The 14,972-nt window shown below is 58.7% G+C and overlaps 1 protein-coding gene across 2 annotated transcripts in view; it reads left to right on the forward strand.

Annotated features, from left to right (window-relative positions):
* CPNE5 (copine 5) overlaps positions 1 to 14,972 on the forward strand; it is an 83,035-nt gene that overhangs the window by 14,129 nt on the left and 53,934 nt on the right. For both annotated transcript variants that reach the window (XM_070418675.1, XM_070418676.1), the window contains exon 3: positions 705 to 751. In XM_070418675.1, coding sequence (XP_070274776.1) covers positions 705 to 751 — 47 coding nt within the window. The remainder of the gene's footprint in view (positions 1 to 704; positions 752 to 14,972) is intronic.

The following is a 14,972-nucleotide window of genomic DNA, read 5'->3' on the forward strand; positions in this document are numbered from 1 at the left end:
GCCCCTGAGTCCTCGCTGAGCGTCAGGGCACCCTGTGCCGGCCCAGGCTGCTCTCGCGAACACTGTCTGAGAAAGGGCTGGGCGGCTGGCCCTCCCCAACCCCCACACTTGTGAAGCCTCAACACAACCGAGCAGGTTGGGCGGGTCAGCGTTTCAGGGCCCAAAGTTTCCAGAACCGGGGAAACCAGTACATTTAAGAACCCCAGTTGGCTGTGGTCCAGGGGACCGAGCCCTGATTTTGGAGCCCAGGGTTCTAGCCCAGAGAAGTGCCACTCAAGTATGTGGCCTCACGCAGGCCACGGGCCTCCTCCGAGCCCAGCGGTGCGGGGGCTGGTGACAGTGACAGGCTGCCCTGAGCCCTAGGGATGACGGGGGTTTCAGGTGCTCTCCTGCCACCCCTCTGCCACCAAGTCGCCCCTCATGCCCACCTGCCTGCCTGCTGCACACTTGCTTAGGCTGAGATGCCAACGGCCCTGACCCCCTCCCCAGAGGGCCCTCCTCCCAGGCACACGGATGCTCTAGGCCCCCTTCTCCAAGCTGAGGATGCCCCAGACCCCACCCTGCCACCCAGGCCCACTCTCCCGAGGCCCCGCCCTCCCGAGGCCCCGCCCCCGAGGCCCCGCCCCTCCAGGGCCCTCTGCACAGGGACACCCCTTCTCCTGGCCTGTGTGGCATGTTAACCCCTTTTCCTCCTCTCCCCACAGTGTGCGTCATGTATACTCAAGGGATGGAGAACAAGCAGTGGAGGGAGGTAGGTCCCGCCCTTCCCCACCCAGACACCAGCCTGGTCCTGGTGGGAGTCTGCTTGTCCCTGATGGCAGTCACCTGACTCTGGAGACAGCCCCCCCTCCCCCCATGTTCATAACTGCAGCCTCTGAGCCCGAGGGAAGGAGAGTGAGGTGTGCAGAGGGAGGACTCGTCCCCGCTGCTACAGGAAGAGTCCAGGGGAAGACTGGAAAGTTCCTGCCCTCGGGGAGCCCCCGTCTGAGGGGGACACAGCCCTGTCCTCAGGGAGCCCCAGTCTGAGGGGACACAGCCCTGCCCTCAGGGAGCCCCAGTCTGAGGGGGACACAGCCCTGCCCTCGGGGAGCCCCCATCTGAGGGGGACACAACCACCTCAGAAGAAGTGATCTCGTGCCCTGACAGCCGTGGGCATGGCCCCCAGCACCGTGTCCCTCCCCGGCAGCCGTCCGGGTCCTGACCAGTGTGAGCGGTCGGTTAGGTGAACCCCCTGCCCACTAATCTTCATGCCTCCCCACCGCTCTGAATCAAGTCCCAGCCCCTCAGCCTGGCTTCAGGCTCTGCCAGAACCGGGGAGTCCCTCCCCGATGACATGGTGAGGGGGAGACCAGCCAGGAAACTTCAGGACCTCAGGCCTTGTCCCCACCCTCATCGTCCTCATGGGTGGGCGGCCAGGGCCCCTCCTCCCTGCCCCCGACCCCTCGGTGTGGCGGGAGCAAGTGGCCAAAGGGCTGCCGTTCACCCATAAAGTGTCTGGGAAATGCCTGCAGGTGGGGTGGGGGGCGGGGGGTAGGCACAGCGCTGGGCTGTTTACATTTTCACTCTCTCCAAGACCGCGCCAATTAGAGCGTGGACCCCATCGCGGGGAAGCCGTGAGCCGGTTTAAAGGGACTAATTACTTCTGAGGCCTTCGGGCCAAGCTTCACAGAAAGCGGGTGATTCATTCAGGAAAGAGGGGGTGTGCGCTTCCGAATGGCACTCTCCTCCAGCCTGGCCAGTGTCCACTCGGGGCTGGGGCTGGGGCAGAGCTGGGGCTGTGGCTGGGGCTGGGCTGGGGCTGGGGCTGAGGCTGGGGCTGAGGCTGTGGCTGGGGCTGGGGCTGGCGCTGAGGCTGAGGCTGGGGCTGGGGCTGGGGCTGAGGCTGGGGCTGAGGCTGGGGCTGGGGCTGGGGCTGGGGCTGTGGCTGGGGCTGGGGCTGAGGCTGGAGCTGGGGCTGAGGCTGGGGCTGAGGCTGGGGCTGTGCTGGCGCTGGGGCTGGGGCTGAGGCTGGGTCTGGGACTGGGGCTGGGGCTGTGCTGGCACTGGCTGTGGCACGGGCACCGCAGGGGGCAGATGTGGGGCTTGTGTCAGCTGCACCTGCGCTGTGATCCTGGCTCCAGCCTTTTCTGGAGGTGGGGCCTCAGGCAAGTGGCTTAGCCTGTCTGTGCCTCAGTTTCCGCACATGTAACATGGGGTTCGCACCTACCCTGCAGGCCTGTGGTGGGAAGGGAGCAAGATGGGGCGTGGTGTGCCTGGGGCGTAGTCACTGCTCGGTAAATATCATTGAGCAGCATCGTCCGGAGCCTTGCCGGGCACAGCCCTGTTTCAGTCAATATTTGCAACAGGAGGCATTGATGGGCTGCCGGGCAACAGCCCAGGTGCGGGTGGCGGGGAGAGGGAGCCGGGCAGGAGAGCAGCGGAACCAGGGGGTTGGCAGCCAGGCAGGGGAGCGTCACAGGCGTGAATAATCCTGCCAGGAAGCGCGAGTGGTATCGGTGCAGAGAGAATGGGAGTTCAGAGGGGAGAGTTACAGCCGTGTTAATAGTTCACTGGGTTTTTAAATGGGATTTGATTGAACACAGCCCTCTGGCTAAGGAGTGCGTGTGTAGAGAAGGGGAGGATGTAGGTCAGAGGGAACTTCAGGGATCAACCTCCTCATTCTCTGAGGGACAGGACGGGCCTCAGGGGGCTGAGCCAGGGCGCTAGACCCCGCTGCAGTGGGAGTGTCCCCCGGGGAGCTGGGCTTCAGTGGAGCTGGGGATGCGGGGTGGGGGGAGTGGGGGGGACACGGCACAGGGGCCCTGCAGCAACGGTTCGGGGGGTGGATGGAGTGAGAGGCCAGTCCTGGTTCGGGGTAGCTGGGGATGGATGTTATAAAACAGTGGGCAGGTTTTTGGGAAGCCGGTGGGGGTGATGAATCATGAGGCGGCGGCAGTGGACAGCCTGAGGGGTAAGGGGGCTTCAGGACAGGAGCAGGAGCCCCCAGTGGAGGGACAAGGTCAGCCCGGGGAGCCTCACTCCCTCCCTACCTCTGCTCTCTGCCTGCGCCCATTGGTGGACCCACAGGCAGACCTGGGGGTGGGGAACGTTGATGCGGTCGACACTGGTCAGCCTCCGGGCACAGATCGGGGTGGAGAGGGCAGGGGTGGGTCCAGAAGCGCGAGTGGAGACGCCCGAGCAGACATGGAGCAGGTGAGCGAGGCTGGCATTCAGGGTGCGGGCTGAATGATACAGGAAGAGGTGGGGGCCCTGGGGTCAGAGTTCAGAGCAGGAGGGTCTCCAGAGGTCAAGGAGACTGACCCCGTGTCCGAGAGACCATCAGCCCCGTGTCCAGCCTTCAGGGGTGAGTGGCAGGGCTCAGCCACAGGTACTGTTGCGGGGGGGAGGGGAGAAACCCCCCTGCCCCGCCCCCTCCCTCTTGAGTTCTTGGACTCCCAATAAAATTGGCACAAGACCAGATGAACAGGAGAAATACCGGCTTGGCGTGTGCATGGCAGGCCGTAAGCGATGGCGCGCTCCGAAATGATGAACCAGCCGTCTTTTTACATTTTTTAGGCAAAGAAACAAGACATTTGTGAGGAAATGGCAGGACGAAGGCATTTAGGTTTGGGCGCCCATTCCTCAGGAACCTGACACTGTCTGGGCTTGGGTAGTAAGTTGGTGAAGCAGGACAAGCTTCCTTGGGCAAGCCTTTCGGCCCTGGGTTCCCTGACTCTGCTGATCAGGGCGTCTCTCAGCTGCCCTGCAGCCAGGGGGCACTTTTCATGGAAGAGAATTCTTTCCCACATGGATGCTTGTCAAGTAAGTTTAATTCCAAGTCACCGACATGTCACTGTGGGGCGTTTGGGGTGGCAGTGCCCCCCCTCCCCCCGCCCCCCGCACGCAGGCTTCACGCTATTTGGGAAAAGAGAAGATGCACTCACACATATCGAGGTCCTACTTCTGGCCGATTCTCTGTGTGACCCCAGAGGAAAGCCTCAGGAATGGAGAACATAGAGAAGAATCCGGGCCCCTCCCTGTGGCCTGGCCCCGGGATGGAAGACCGCCTTTGTGGGCAAACAGAAAGCAGTTGCCACCACGGGCTCACTGCAAGCATCTGCTGGCGGAATCTCGGCTGGAGATGCATCCCTTGACCAGCGGGGTCAAGTGCGAGCCCAGGGCTCCCCCAGGCAGGGCCTGACCCCGGCTCAGCTCGCACAGGCCGCAGAAAGATGAGAGCTCTTCTCGCAGCCCCTGGCTGCCGGGTTCAGCTGATTTTAACTGTTTAGGTCATTTTAATGCCTTCTGAGAAAGCTCCATCTTCCCAGCACCTAAATCTGTCACCACATTTTATGAAAATTGACTCGAGATGTGATTTTAGCCCAGGAAGTCGAGCACTATTTGCATCAAGGCTTGGCAGGGCCCCCCGCTGTCCGGGGGGGAGCAGGGTGGGGAGGGTCCCATGAAAAGTGTGTGTGTGGAGGGGTGATCCTTGCCTCTCCCCTGCCAGGTGGCTGTCCTGGCCCAGGGCCCCTGGGTAAGGAGGAGATGGGTAATGGGGTGTCCCGCTGATGGACCCCTACCACCTGCAGGGCACGTGGCCCAACCGGCCGGCCCACACATCCCCGCCAGAACGCTCAGTCTATTTCTGAGCGACCTCAGCCCGCTGGACATTTAACACCGCGAGGATGACGGCTCATCGCTAAGTACCGGGAATAATCTCCCCAGAGCACCTTGCTGTGGGCCTTCACGTCCCTGTGACGCCGTGAGCCTGAGCTGGCACCTGCTGTGTGGCAGGGAGGGTGCTGGGCACACGGAGGGCACCGGTCACTGTTCACAGCCAGCTGGGCTCACTCTCAGTCCGGGAAACAATACAGCAGCAGCAGAGCTGGCAGCATTCGCTTCTGGAGCGGTCCGTGCTGGGCTCTGCTCCGAGCATGCCCACAGTCTCCCACTTAATCCTCGCCACCGCCCTGGGAAGGAGGTAGTGTTATGGTTACTTACTATTATCATCGGTCCCATTTCCCGGAGGAGAAACTGAAGCACAGAGAGGTTAGTGTGAAAGAGGCTTTAGACCATGACGTTGTTAAGACGGTAACAGTTGCACGCAAAGGGCACCATTCCGCTCGTTCCGTGTTCTGCCCCCTTCGATGGACACCGTTAAGTTGGTTTTCTCTTCCATGTGTTCTTCCCCTCAATATTTGAAGACTGCACATGGGGCCCTGCCAGCCTGCTTGTCAGCAGACGTAGACTGGGGCCTTTTCTATCAGTAGTTCCTGTTTATACCACTGTCTTTTGCCCCTTACCAATCCTGGCACCTCCCGCCCCAGAACACCTGTTTATTCTTCACTGTCCTTCCCCAAGTGTGTGTCCCATGCTGTCCACTTGTCCAGCCCAGAGCATCATGGCCGCCCCTCCTTAGGGGCTTGAGCTAGACAGTCACGCTCCTCCCCAGGTCTCTGCATTCTGCATCTTTCTCAGGGCTGTCACTGTCCGTGTGTCCAGTAGCCCTCAGGGCTGTGCACTGTCCGTGCGTCCAGTAGCCCACCTGCCTCTGTGACGATTCCCCCACTCCCACAGGGCTGTGCACTGTCTGTGTGTCCAGTAGCCCACCTGCCTCTGTGACAGATTCCCCCACTCCCACAGGGCTGTGCACTGTCTGTGTGTCCAGTAGCCCACCTGCCTCTGTGACCATTGTCTCCGACTTCATATGGAGTTGGGGGCAGCTGTGTCTTTCTCACATGAGCTGTTGGTTCACAGAGAATTCAGCTCAGACTTGGAAATTGAGTTTTTGAATCTAAATGGGATTTACATTTACCTCCATCGTGGGTCCTTTGGTAGATTCAGTCTGTTGTGTGGTCTGTGAAGATCGCGTTGAGTTTCAGTTGTGCGTCCGGCATCTTGGCTCTGTCCCCTGGTCCAGGGATGGCTGTCATGGCCACCCAGCAGCCTGGAGACTGTGGTCCTCCCTCAGACCTCTCCCCAGACTGACCTTAGTTCTCCAGTTGACCTTTGTTCAGCCACTGGGATCTACACAGCTTGCGACCCATCCCCTTTTCTGCATCTGGTCCCTGAGGACATGGTGAATAACAGTCAATGCCTTGTCAGAGGAAGCCCTGAATGTGATGTCCCAAACCTGTTCCCCTCCCAGTTGGTGTTTACTGTGTCCTGGGTGAGGTATTGACTCTCTCCCAGTCTCAGTGTTCTCACCTGTGAGATGGGGCTCGGAGACCGTGGGAAGAGAATGCTCTGACAACGCCTGGAAATGTCCATGGCAACGCGGTGTTGCCCAGCCTGAGCACGTGGGCGCTCCGTCACTGCGGAAGTGGCCACAGTCGAGGTCCTGTGGCCCACACCAAGCCTGCCCTCAGGAGGGGCTCAGAGCGCCAGGCAGCACTCCTAACACTCAGGCTTCCTGTAGAACCCCGGGCTGTGTGTCCTGCGCCGTCCACTTGTCCAGCCCAGAGGAAAAGAGGGGCTGCAGGGAAGTAGCCCAACCCTGTGTGGGAGGGACGCTCATCAGGGGCTCTGGCGGGACCGGCGGGACCCAGGGACGCTGTCATCACTGTCATGCCCAACAGAGCGTGCGTGGCACCTCGGCGCCGTGCTGCCAGGATGGGTGGCCGCCGATAGTGCCGGATCCCCATTCCCTGCCTCCGTCCCCTCATGGTGGGCTTTGGGCATCTCCTCTCAGCCTGCCCTTGGGACTTGCCTCTGGGTGGTGGCCTTTCTGGCTCCTGCCCTCTCCAGACCCCTCGTGCTCGCTGCTCTGGCTCTGAAGGTCACCCCCCCCACCCCCCCACCCCCGGGGCAGGCAGCGTCCCTTCTCTCCCTCTAGTTCCTCCTGCCCAGAAAAGGCTTTCCCTGACTCCAGCGGCTCCCAAACCACAGCTCAGGGCTCCGCCTCGAGATGAGTCAACTCCTTAGCCTGATGTGAGAACCTTCCCCACTTGGGGACCCTCACAGAGGCCATTAGGAAGGAACCCCTCACTCGGCCCTTGTGCGTGCTCTGCTGGCTCGTGCCGATGCTGCAGTGGCCTGAGGGGGGTGGTTGGCCCGGGTCACAGGCGGAAACTGGGGCTGGGGAAGTTGAAGCGACTTGCGCGAGGCCACGCAGCTCAGGGCAGGGTTGGGATTCACACCAGTTAGGAAGCCATCTAGCCCCGTTGGCTGCCCTTCAGGGCAGATGCCAGCAGCCACCCACGTCAGAGGTGGCACAGGCACAGCTCTGCTCCGCACAGCCTCACACCCGGCCGACTTCTCCACCTGCACCAGCAGGTTAGGGGGAACCACACGGACCTGCAGTTTGACAATGTTGGCAATTTCACGTGGTCTAATGGTTAGGTCAGGCTCTAATGTAATCTGAGCAAGTGGCCCCCAGTCACACTCCTGTCCTCATAAGCTCAGTGAGATCCCAGCCTGCCTCTTGCCCAGCAGCTCGCTGGAGGCAGCCTGGGACGATGCTCCCTTGTCCGTGAGGATCAGGCCACCCCAGCCTCGTGCGAGGGACACCCAGGGTGTCAGCAGCCCAGACACACTCCCAAGGCGTGAGGCCGCGGTGTCTGCAGGTTCTCACGCCCTGCTGTGCGAGTGCTGAGTCCTTGTTCACGCTTCTGGCCATCCGCGTCTCTCCACCCTTCCCTCTGGCTGTGAAAAATCATCGCTCGCTTCCCTCTGTTAACAGGGTTCTCCAGCGCCCATGAGGTCATGAATTGAGGTGAGGCCTCCCAGTTAGCGTCTTTCAAATGTAACTCCCATACCTAGGATGGACGAAACTCATTTAAAAAATAATTTAAAATGATATAAACAATAAAACAAGACCCACGCTATTGGCTCCAGGCTTTCCCTGCCTGCCTCCTGGCCTGTTCCCCGCCCCTTCCCTCGCCTTGTCCCTCCGCTGCGTCCAGGCATGCGGTGGCCTTCCCGCCTCGCTCAGTTCCTGCAGAGGAAAGCCTCCTACCCCATCTGGCCTTCATCCGGCTGCTGTCTCCAGCTCTCTGAGCCCCAGACACTCTCTCCCAGCAGCCAAGATTGCTCTCAATGACTCCGCTTCCTTAAGAATCAGAGCCAACCAAGATGTTCAGAACATCTGCTCTGTAACAACAGGCATCTTTTACTGGTGCCTGCCGTGTGCCTGGCATCTCCTACCCATCGTCCCTAATCCTTATGGCAGCTCTGTGGCCAGGTACAGGTTATCCCCAGACCCAGACGAGCGAAGAAACTGGCCCAGGCGACATGGCTGGGAAGCCAGGGTTCTCTCCCCTTGAGCCAGAGGATGGTCGCGTCTTGGGCAGCTCTTGGGAGTCAGACAAGCCTGCCTTATAGAGGTTGTGTCGGGACCTTGGTACTGAGAGCTGTGTTGCCTTGTACTAGACACGTACCCTCTCTGAGCCTCACACGTAAAGTGGGCAGTGAGCAATATCTACCTGCTGGATTGCCTACGGATGAGAGATAACATAGGATAAGCTGGAGGAGCCAGGCACTTGATAAAAGATAGCTCTTGTTAATAGTATCACTGATGGGCCCTGGGCGCAGACAATGTACCGGGCAGTTTACACACTTTATCTCTGGCAACCCATTCTATAGATAGGAGCATGGAGGCCAAGAGGAGAGAAGTGACTTGAATAAGACACTTATCCTCCAGGGTGTAAGGTGGGGAGTTCCCTGCCCTCAGGGACCTTGCGGGGAGCTGGGGAGACCGCCCTCAGACATAGAAGGATTTAAAAGCCTCGCTTTCTTCATCTTGATAAGTGTATTAGAACAGATCCTCTAGGAAGCCCCAAGTTTCAGACCAGGGGCCAGCCTGGTACAGAGGTGACTTCTCGGCGCTTCACAGCAGGGAGAGGTCCAGGTGGGCTGGGGAGGCTCCCTGGAGGAGGTGGCACTTGGAGGATGGTGGGAGAAAGAAAGGGCACTGCAGGAATGGGGCCTGACATGCGCAAAGCGCAGAGGTGAGAATGCCCCGTGTGCCCACGAGATGGGAGACTCAATCGGACTGTGGCCCAGAGTGTTGGAAGGAGGTGAGAGGTCAGCTCAGGAGGGCCATGGAGGTCGAGTGGTGTGAGGAGTAAAGACAGTGGGTGATGTGGTCACAGAGGTTGGCAGGGGCAGATCCTGCAGGGCGTCACAGGCCGTGTCGGAGCTCAGACGCTGTGCTAAGTGTGATGGGAAGCTACATGGACCTTTATCAAAATGTTCACAGTAACGAATGGGCCGTTGTTATTGCTAAAGCCCAAAGCAGGAGCCGGGGCGCACTCCACGGAGCGCGTGGTCGGCTTCGGGACTCTCCCCATTCTGCAGAGAGGAGTCTGCCCCTGCAGAGTGGCCCCTCTTGAGCCATGGCTCCCATGGGAGCCTTTAGGGGTCTTTGCTCTCATCGTGAAGCTGAATGTTCAGGGCCCTGACTCCCCGTCATCAGGAGCCAGAAGTCAAGGCCTAGCTTAGGGAGCAAATGAGTCCTGGGCACCTATTCTTTTTTTTTTTTTAATATATTTTATTGATTTTTTTTACAGAGAAGAAGGGAGAGGGATAGAGAGTTAGAAACATCGATGAGAGAGAAACATCCATCAGCTGCCTCCTGCACACCCCTACTGGGGATGTGCCCGCAACCAAGGTACATGCCCTTGACCGGAATCGAACCTGGGACCTTTTAGTCCGCAGACCGACGCTCTATCCACTGAGCCAAACCGGTTACGGCACGGGCACCTATTCTTAATGCTGGGGCTTTAGAACCCGCGGTGGCACAGTGAGGCCACTGTCCCGTGTCCCTTCAAACCCTTACTCTGCCCCTTCCCTTAACCTCTCTGAGCCTTAGTATTTTGTTGTTTTTTTTAAATATGTTTTTATTGATTTTAGAAAAGGAGGAAGAGAGGGATGATAGAAACATTGATTGGCTGCCTCCTGCATGCCACCCACTGGGGATCGAGCCTGCAACCTGGGCATGTGGCCTGACTGGGAATCGAACCATGACCTCCTGATTCATGGGTTAACACTCAGCCACTGAACCACACCAGCCAGGCTGAGCCTTTGTTTTCCTCAGTAAAATGGGCTCCAATGCCTGCTGTTTGGGCTGTGTGGGGACTAAATGACAGTCAGCACGGGGCCTGGCTCTGCCCAGTACAGTAAGGAGTGTGACTGTGTTCTACCACCAGACAGAGCCGGGGAGGCTCTGGAGGGCAGCTGACATTCCTCCCGCCCTGTGCAGCCCCCACAGCAGCAGCACCCCCGCCCCCCCGGCCTCCCCACACCCTAGGAGAGGAAACAGAGGCTCAAAGGGGTCTTTGCTTTCTTTGCCCAGTGACTCCGCCTAGAAAGCAGCAGGGCTGGGTGTGAGGCCGTCTGGTTCGGGCTCCTCCCATCGCCCAGGCCTGGACTTCCAGAGTGGCCTTTCCTAGCTCCAAGTTGGATGTGGTGCCTCAGGGCCGACTGTGGATGTGAGACTCCTGCCGCCCCCCCCCCCTCCCCACTTCAGCCAGAGGCGTTTGCTGCTTGTGGGCAGAACATTAGAGGAGCCCGAGACTCTGTCTGGAGGAAGGCGTGTGCTGTCCTAGTAACCCTGAGGTTCCAGGCCAGGTCCCTCGGCGGCCGATCCATCTATTTACTCCTTCGTGGCAGCTCTCAGGGCACATCACCGTCACTGTGTGGCTGAGCTGTTGAGAGCGTGGGCTCCAAAGCCGAGGTGATGGGTCCAAATCCAGCTGCCGCCTTCCCAGCTGGGCTTTGGGGCAAGTGCGCGGGCTTAGGACCTGCTGGGAGGAGATGACTCCTTCATGGACAGTGCCTGGCGCAGACAACGCTCAACAATGGCTCTTCTTATAAGAAGCCCAGCCAGCCCTGGCTGTGGCTCAGCTGTTTGGAGCGTCGTCCTGTTCACCAAAGGATTGTGGGTGTGATTCCCCGTCAGCGTGTGTACCTAGGTTTCGGGTAACATCCTCAGTGGGAGCATGTATGGGAGGCAACTGATGGATGTTTCTCACATTGCTCTTCCTCTCCCTCTCCCCCTCCCCGTCTCTCTCCTCCTCCCTTCCCCTCCCCCTCCCATCCTCTATCTATAATCAATAAAAACATATCCTGGGGTGACGATGAAAAAGAAAAGAAAAGAAAAGAAAGGAAAGGGAGCCCTGAGTGAGAAGCCAGTGCCTTCCCAGGAGGAAGGAACCGCTGGTGGTATCAGACATCCTGGGGTCCTTGTTGGGAGCTAGAGACTTTTAGGGGTGCCTTTAGGGAGAGGCTTGCTCAGGGCCCTCCCCCCATATCTGCAGCCAGACCCAGGGCTCAGCGGTGCAGCCACCAGGGGACGGCTGGTGGAGGGAGTTTGCCAGCAGCGTGGCAGCCAGGCTCGTTGGTAAAAGGGTTCTTTCCCCAGGAGCTGAGATCTGACAGATTATCCGGAACAAAGGCTAATTAGGAACAGGCTTTTAGGCAGGAAGTCTTTCATCAGGAGCTTGGTAAGTTTTCACCGGCTGCTGCTGGCGTCAGGCAGAGGGAACCTCCTCCGTCCAGGGCCGGGCGCTGGGCCGGTCTCACCGCTGCCCGTCCTCACCCGAGGCCTAAGACAACGGCTGGTCTGGGAGGCCGCACCAGCGAGCCTGCTCTCCCTGTGCCCCTCCGGGCGAGCCCTTCCTCCTCCGCCGGTTTCCCCACTCTACAAGGGGGGCTACGGGATCCTGGGAGAACTTTCTAGACCCAAGTGTGGCAGCCCTGGCACGGAAACAAACAGGCCCTGGCATGGAAGCAGGCCCTCTGGGCACTCGCCGAGACCCGGCCCTCCTTCCAGCTGCCCTCTGCCTCCTCCTCCTCACCCGGGCACCCACCGGCCCTGTTCCTAGAGCAAGCACATGCCCTCTTCCTGTCTGTTTAAGTCGGTGTCTTTCTGGCCTTTGATTTTAATCTCGACGAACATGATTCAAGAAGGGCTGGGCCAGGCTTTAGAGTCCCAGTGACGGAGCCGTCAATAGTATATGACAGGGCGCTCGGCCGGGAAGCGTGGCAGCTGCGAGGTGGAGAGCCCTCAGTCCTCGCCACCTCCGGCTGGGCCGGCACAGCCACGGGCGCTCTGCATGGCAAGAGCCAAAGCTTCACCAGCTGTAATTGGTAAGAAGGCAGAGCGTCATCCCGTACACCAAAAGGGCACGTTAGGATCGGTCAGGCTTACAGAGCCACCACTCATGACTGAGCGGGGACCGGGTGACTGTCACTCCGGGCAGCCTGGCCCCGCCCCCACCCCTGGGGTGCTGGCAGGTCCTCCCTCTGGAGCTCTGCTCCTTTGTCTGTAAGGGGGGTGGGAATGGCAATAATATGGGTGCACCAGGTCAGTGGGGATTAAAAAGACCACGGATGAGTGAAGTGTTTCAAAGAGGAGAAGTCGTGATACAACGCAGGAGGAGGAGGAGGAGGAGGAGGAGGAGGAGGAGGAGGAGGATTTGATGGAAGGAAGAACCCGAGGCGGCGTTGACAGGCATCTGGGAGAGCAGGGCGCTGCTGTCACCTCAGCTCTGTCACAGCCTTTTCCTAATTAGCAGTGTGACCTCCGTCAGAACCCCCGACCCCGTTCCCTGCCTCTCTTTTCTCATTGGTTGAGAGGATTTAGTTCCTTCGGCTCTGAGATCTCTAGGCTAAAGGTCAACTTGTTAATCAATGAAAGTTTATGGAAATCACTGGGGGGACCAGGACTGTGTGTGTGTGTGTGTGTGTTTAGGGGTTGGAGGTGGATGGTGGTGAGCCGAGGTACAGGTCAGGGACACGCCCTGTGCCACCTGACCTGGAGAACCACCCCGACCCCACAGGAAGAGACAGCAAGGTGGAAAGCACAGTAGGCACCGAAGAAGTTCAGAGGCCGGGCAGTCTCATACTATCCATGAGACTGGCTGGGGCAGAGTTCCAGCCTCATGCATAGCATTAACCTCTTCTTGGTTAGTGACGACCTCAGCTCCTCCTTCCTTGATTTGAGCCAGATCTGCCTGTGTTCACATCCTCTCCCCGCCACCCACTTGCTGTGTGACCTTGGGCAAGTCCCTCGATGTTTCTGAGTTTTATCTTAGTTAATTTACCTGTGAAATGGAATAATAATAGTACACCCTCATAGGATTGTTGTGAAGATGAAACGAGTTAATATATGGGAAACACGTGGTGGCTGGCACACAGTAGGGCGGCTGTTACAGGTTATTACGGTACTGGAGGCCTACTCTGCAGCAGACGCGGCACAGGGCTCCGGCACATGCCCTTCCCCCTCCCTCGGGAGCAGGGATGGTTTGCTCTGTCAGCGAAGAGGACATGCAGCCTCTCAGGGTTCCACGTTGTCTCACGTAGATAACGAGCAACAGACCGTGGGCCGTGGGGGTCCCGGGGCCCTGGCCCGGCTACCCCTCTGCACCACCCTGGCTCTGGGCGTTGGCGGGCATTGAAACGGATGTTGGGAGACCTCCGGTTCCTTGTGGTCGCTTGCCTCACTTGCCTGACCTGGGTTCTCTCTCTCAGCCCTGCACCGGCCCTTGTCCCAGGGCAATTCAGAAGGACAGCTGCCCTCCTGCCCCCATAATCCCCAACACCTGTGTGAGGCGGCGCTCCTGGGAGCCATTTAATTTAGTTCTCAGAGAAGTTTCAAGTCTGCCTCCCCTTTGTGGGTCTGGCTGGAACCGATGACATGTAATTAATGCTGCTTAATTGCTATTCCCCGGGCTAGTCAGGAGGTTCCAGGAGCCCTCGGAGCATGTCAGGGGCTCCCACTGGGGTTCGTTGCCCCGGACAAGAAGTGAGCTTCTCAGAGGGTGAAAATCCTGATTTCCAGGCTCTTTTCTCATTTGTGTTTTCTTTCTTTCTCCCCCTGAGGGGCTGCCCCGGGCCCCCGAGGTCAGGGAGGCCCCCCACCTCCTGGATTGCACAGTCCCTCCCCCAATTACGCACACAGACCCTAGGGCCCTCTGCACCAGACTCACTTGGTAAAACAAAGATTTGGGGGTTCCTCTTCGGCTTTGTTGGTCTGAGAGTCCCTGTGCGACGGGGTTTGGTGGCCTGTGCCCCAGACTGTGAGCCGTGTGAGGCCCCTCATATCCTCAGACCCCGGAGTGTGGACAGAGGGGCTCAGAAAGGACCGGGAGGAGCGACGGGTGTTTCTGAGGAGCTGGGAGTGTTCCGGGCTAGCTCGGCTCTGCTCACAGGTGGCGAGGGGTTCACCCACCGGCCCTTCCTTTCCAAGTACACAGATCTCATGCCTTTGTGTGCTCCCCACTGCTAACACCTCCTTGCTCCGAGCCCTTCCTGCTGGAAAACTCAACACTTCTGTGTAGGGTGAAATAAGCCGCATTGATTTTTTTTTTTTTTTTTAACATCAGTTCAGTTGTGTTCCTACCAGCATTAATAGGGGTGTAAATTGGTCCTGACAGGGACTCGGTGGCTTCCTGGAATTTTAAAAATCCAAGTTTCCGCATGTATTTCCTTTGTTATTAGCTCAAGTAATGAAAGCTGTAAACCATCTTTAGTAAGTCCCTGGGTTGTAGGCTGCACAGGCCTTTGTGCCAGCGCACATGTTAATTACCCCTGCGTCCTGGTAATTCATCACTGCCCGGCGCGGCTCACCACCCCCTTTCCCGCTCTGGGAGACACGGGGGCCCTCGGAGTCCCCCTCCCTGTCCTGTTTCCAGGGGAACTCCATTTTCTTCTCCAGCAGCAGATCCATCTCCAGGGAATTCCCCTCTATTGCAGCTTCAAGTGCCATTTTAAAAGCAGCTGTCATCTCCCCTAATGGGTGTTTTCCTTGCTGGCGGAGAGAGGGGTGCACAAAGAATGCTGGCTCCGTCTGCACTGGGCTGTATCCAGAGTCCTGCTTTGGGGGGGGGGGGGGGGTGTTACAGGTGTCTGAGGGAGGAGGCGATGCACTGAGGGAGAGGAATGGCCCAGTTTAACGGAGGATTCTCTTGAAACAGGGTGTTTACCTGGAAGATTCTGCCTTTAGGAGAAATTTTCCTTTTGTCTGAAGACAGGAGGTATGAAGAATT

This window comes from Myotis yumanensis, unplaced genomic scaffold (assembly GCF_028538775.1).
Source record: "Myotis yumanensis isolate MYYU_CA2020_CCGP unplaced genomic scaffold, mMyoYum1.0.hap1 SCAF_6, whole genome shotgun sequence".
Classification (NCBI taxonomy): Eukaryota; Metazoa; Chordata; class Mammalia; order Chiroptera; family Vespertilionidae; genus Myotis; species Myotis yumanensis.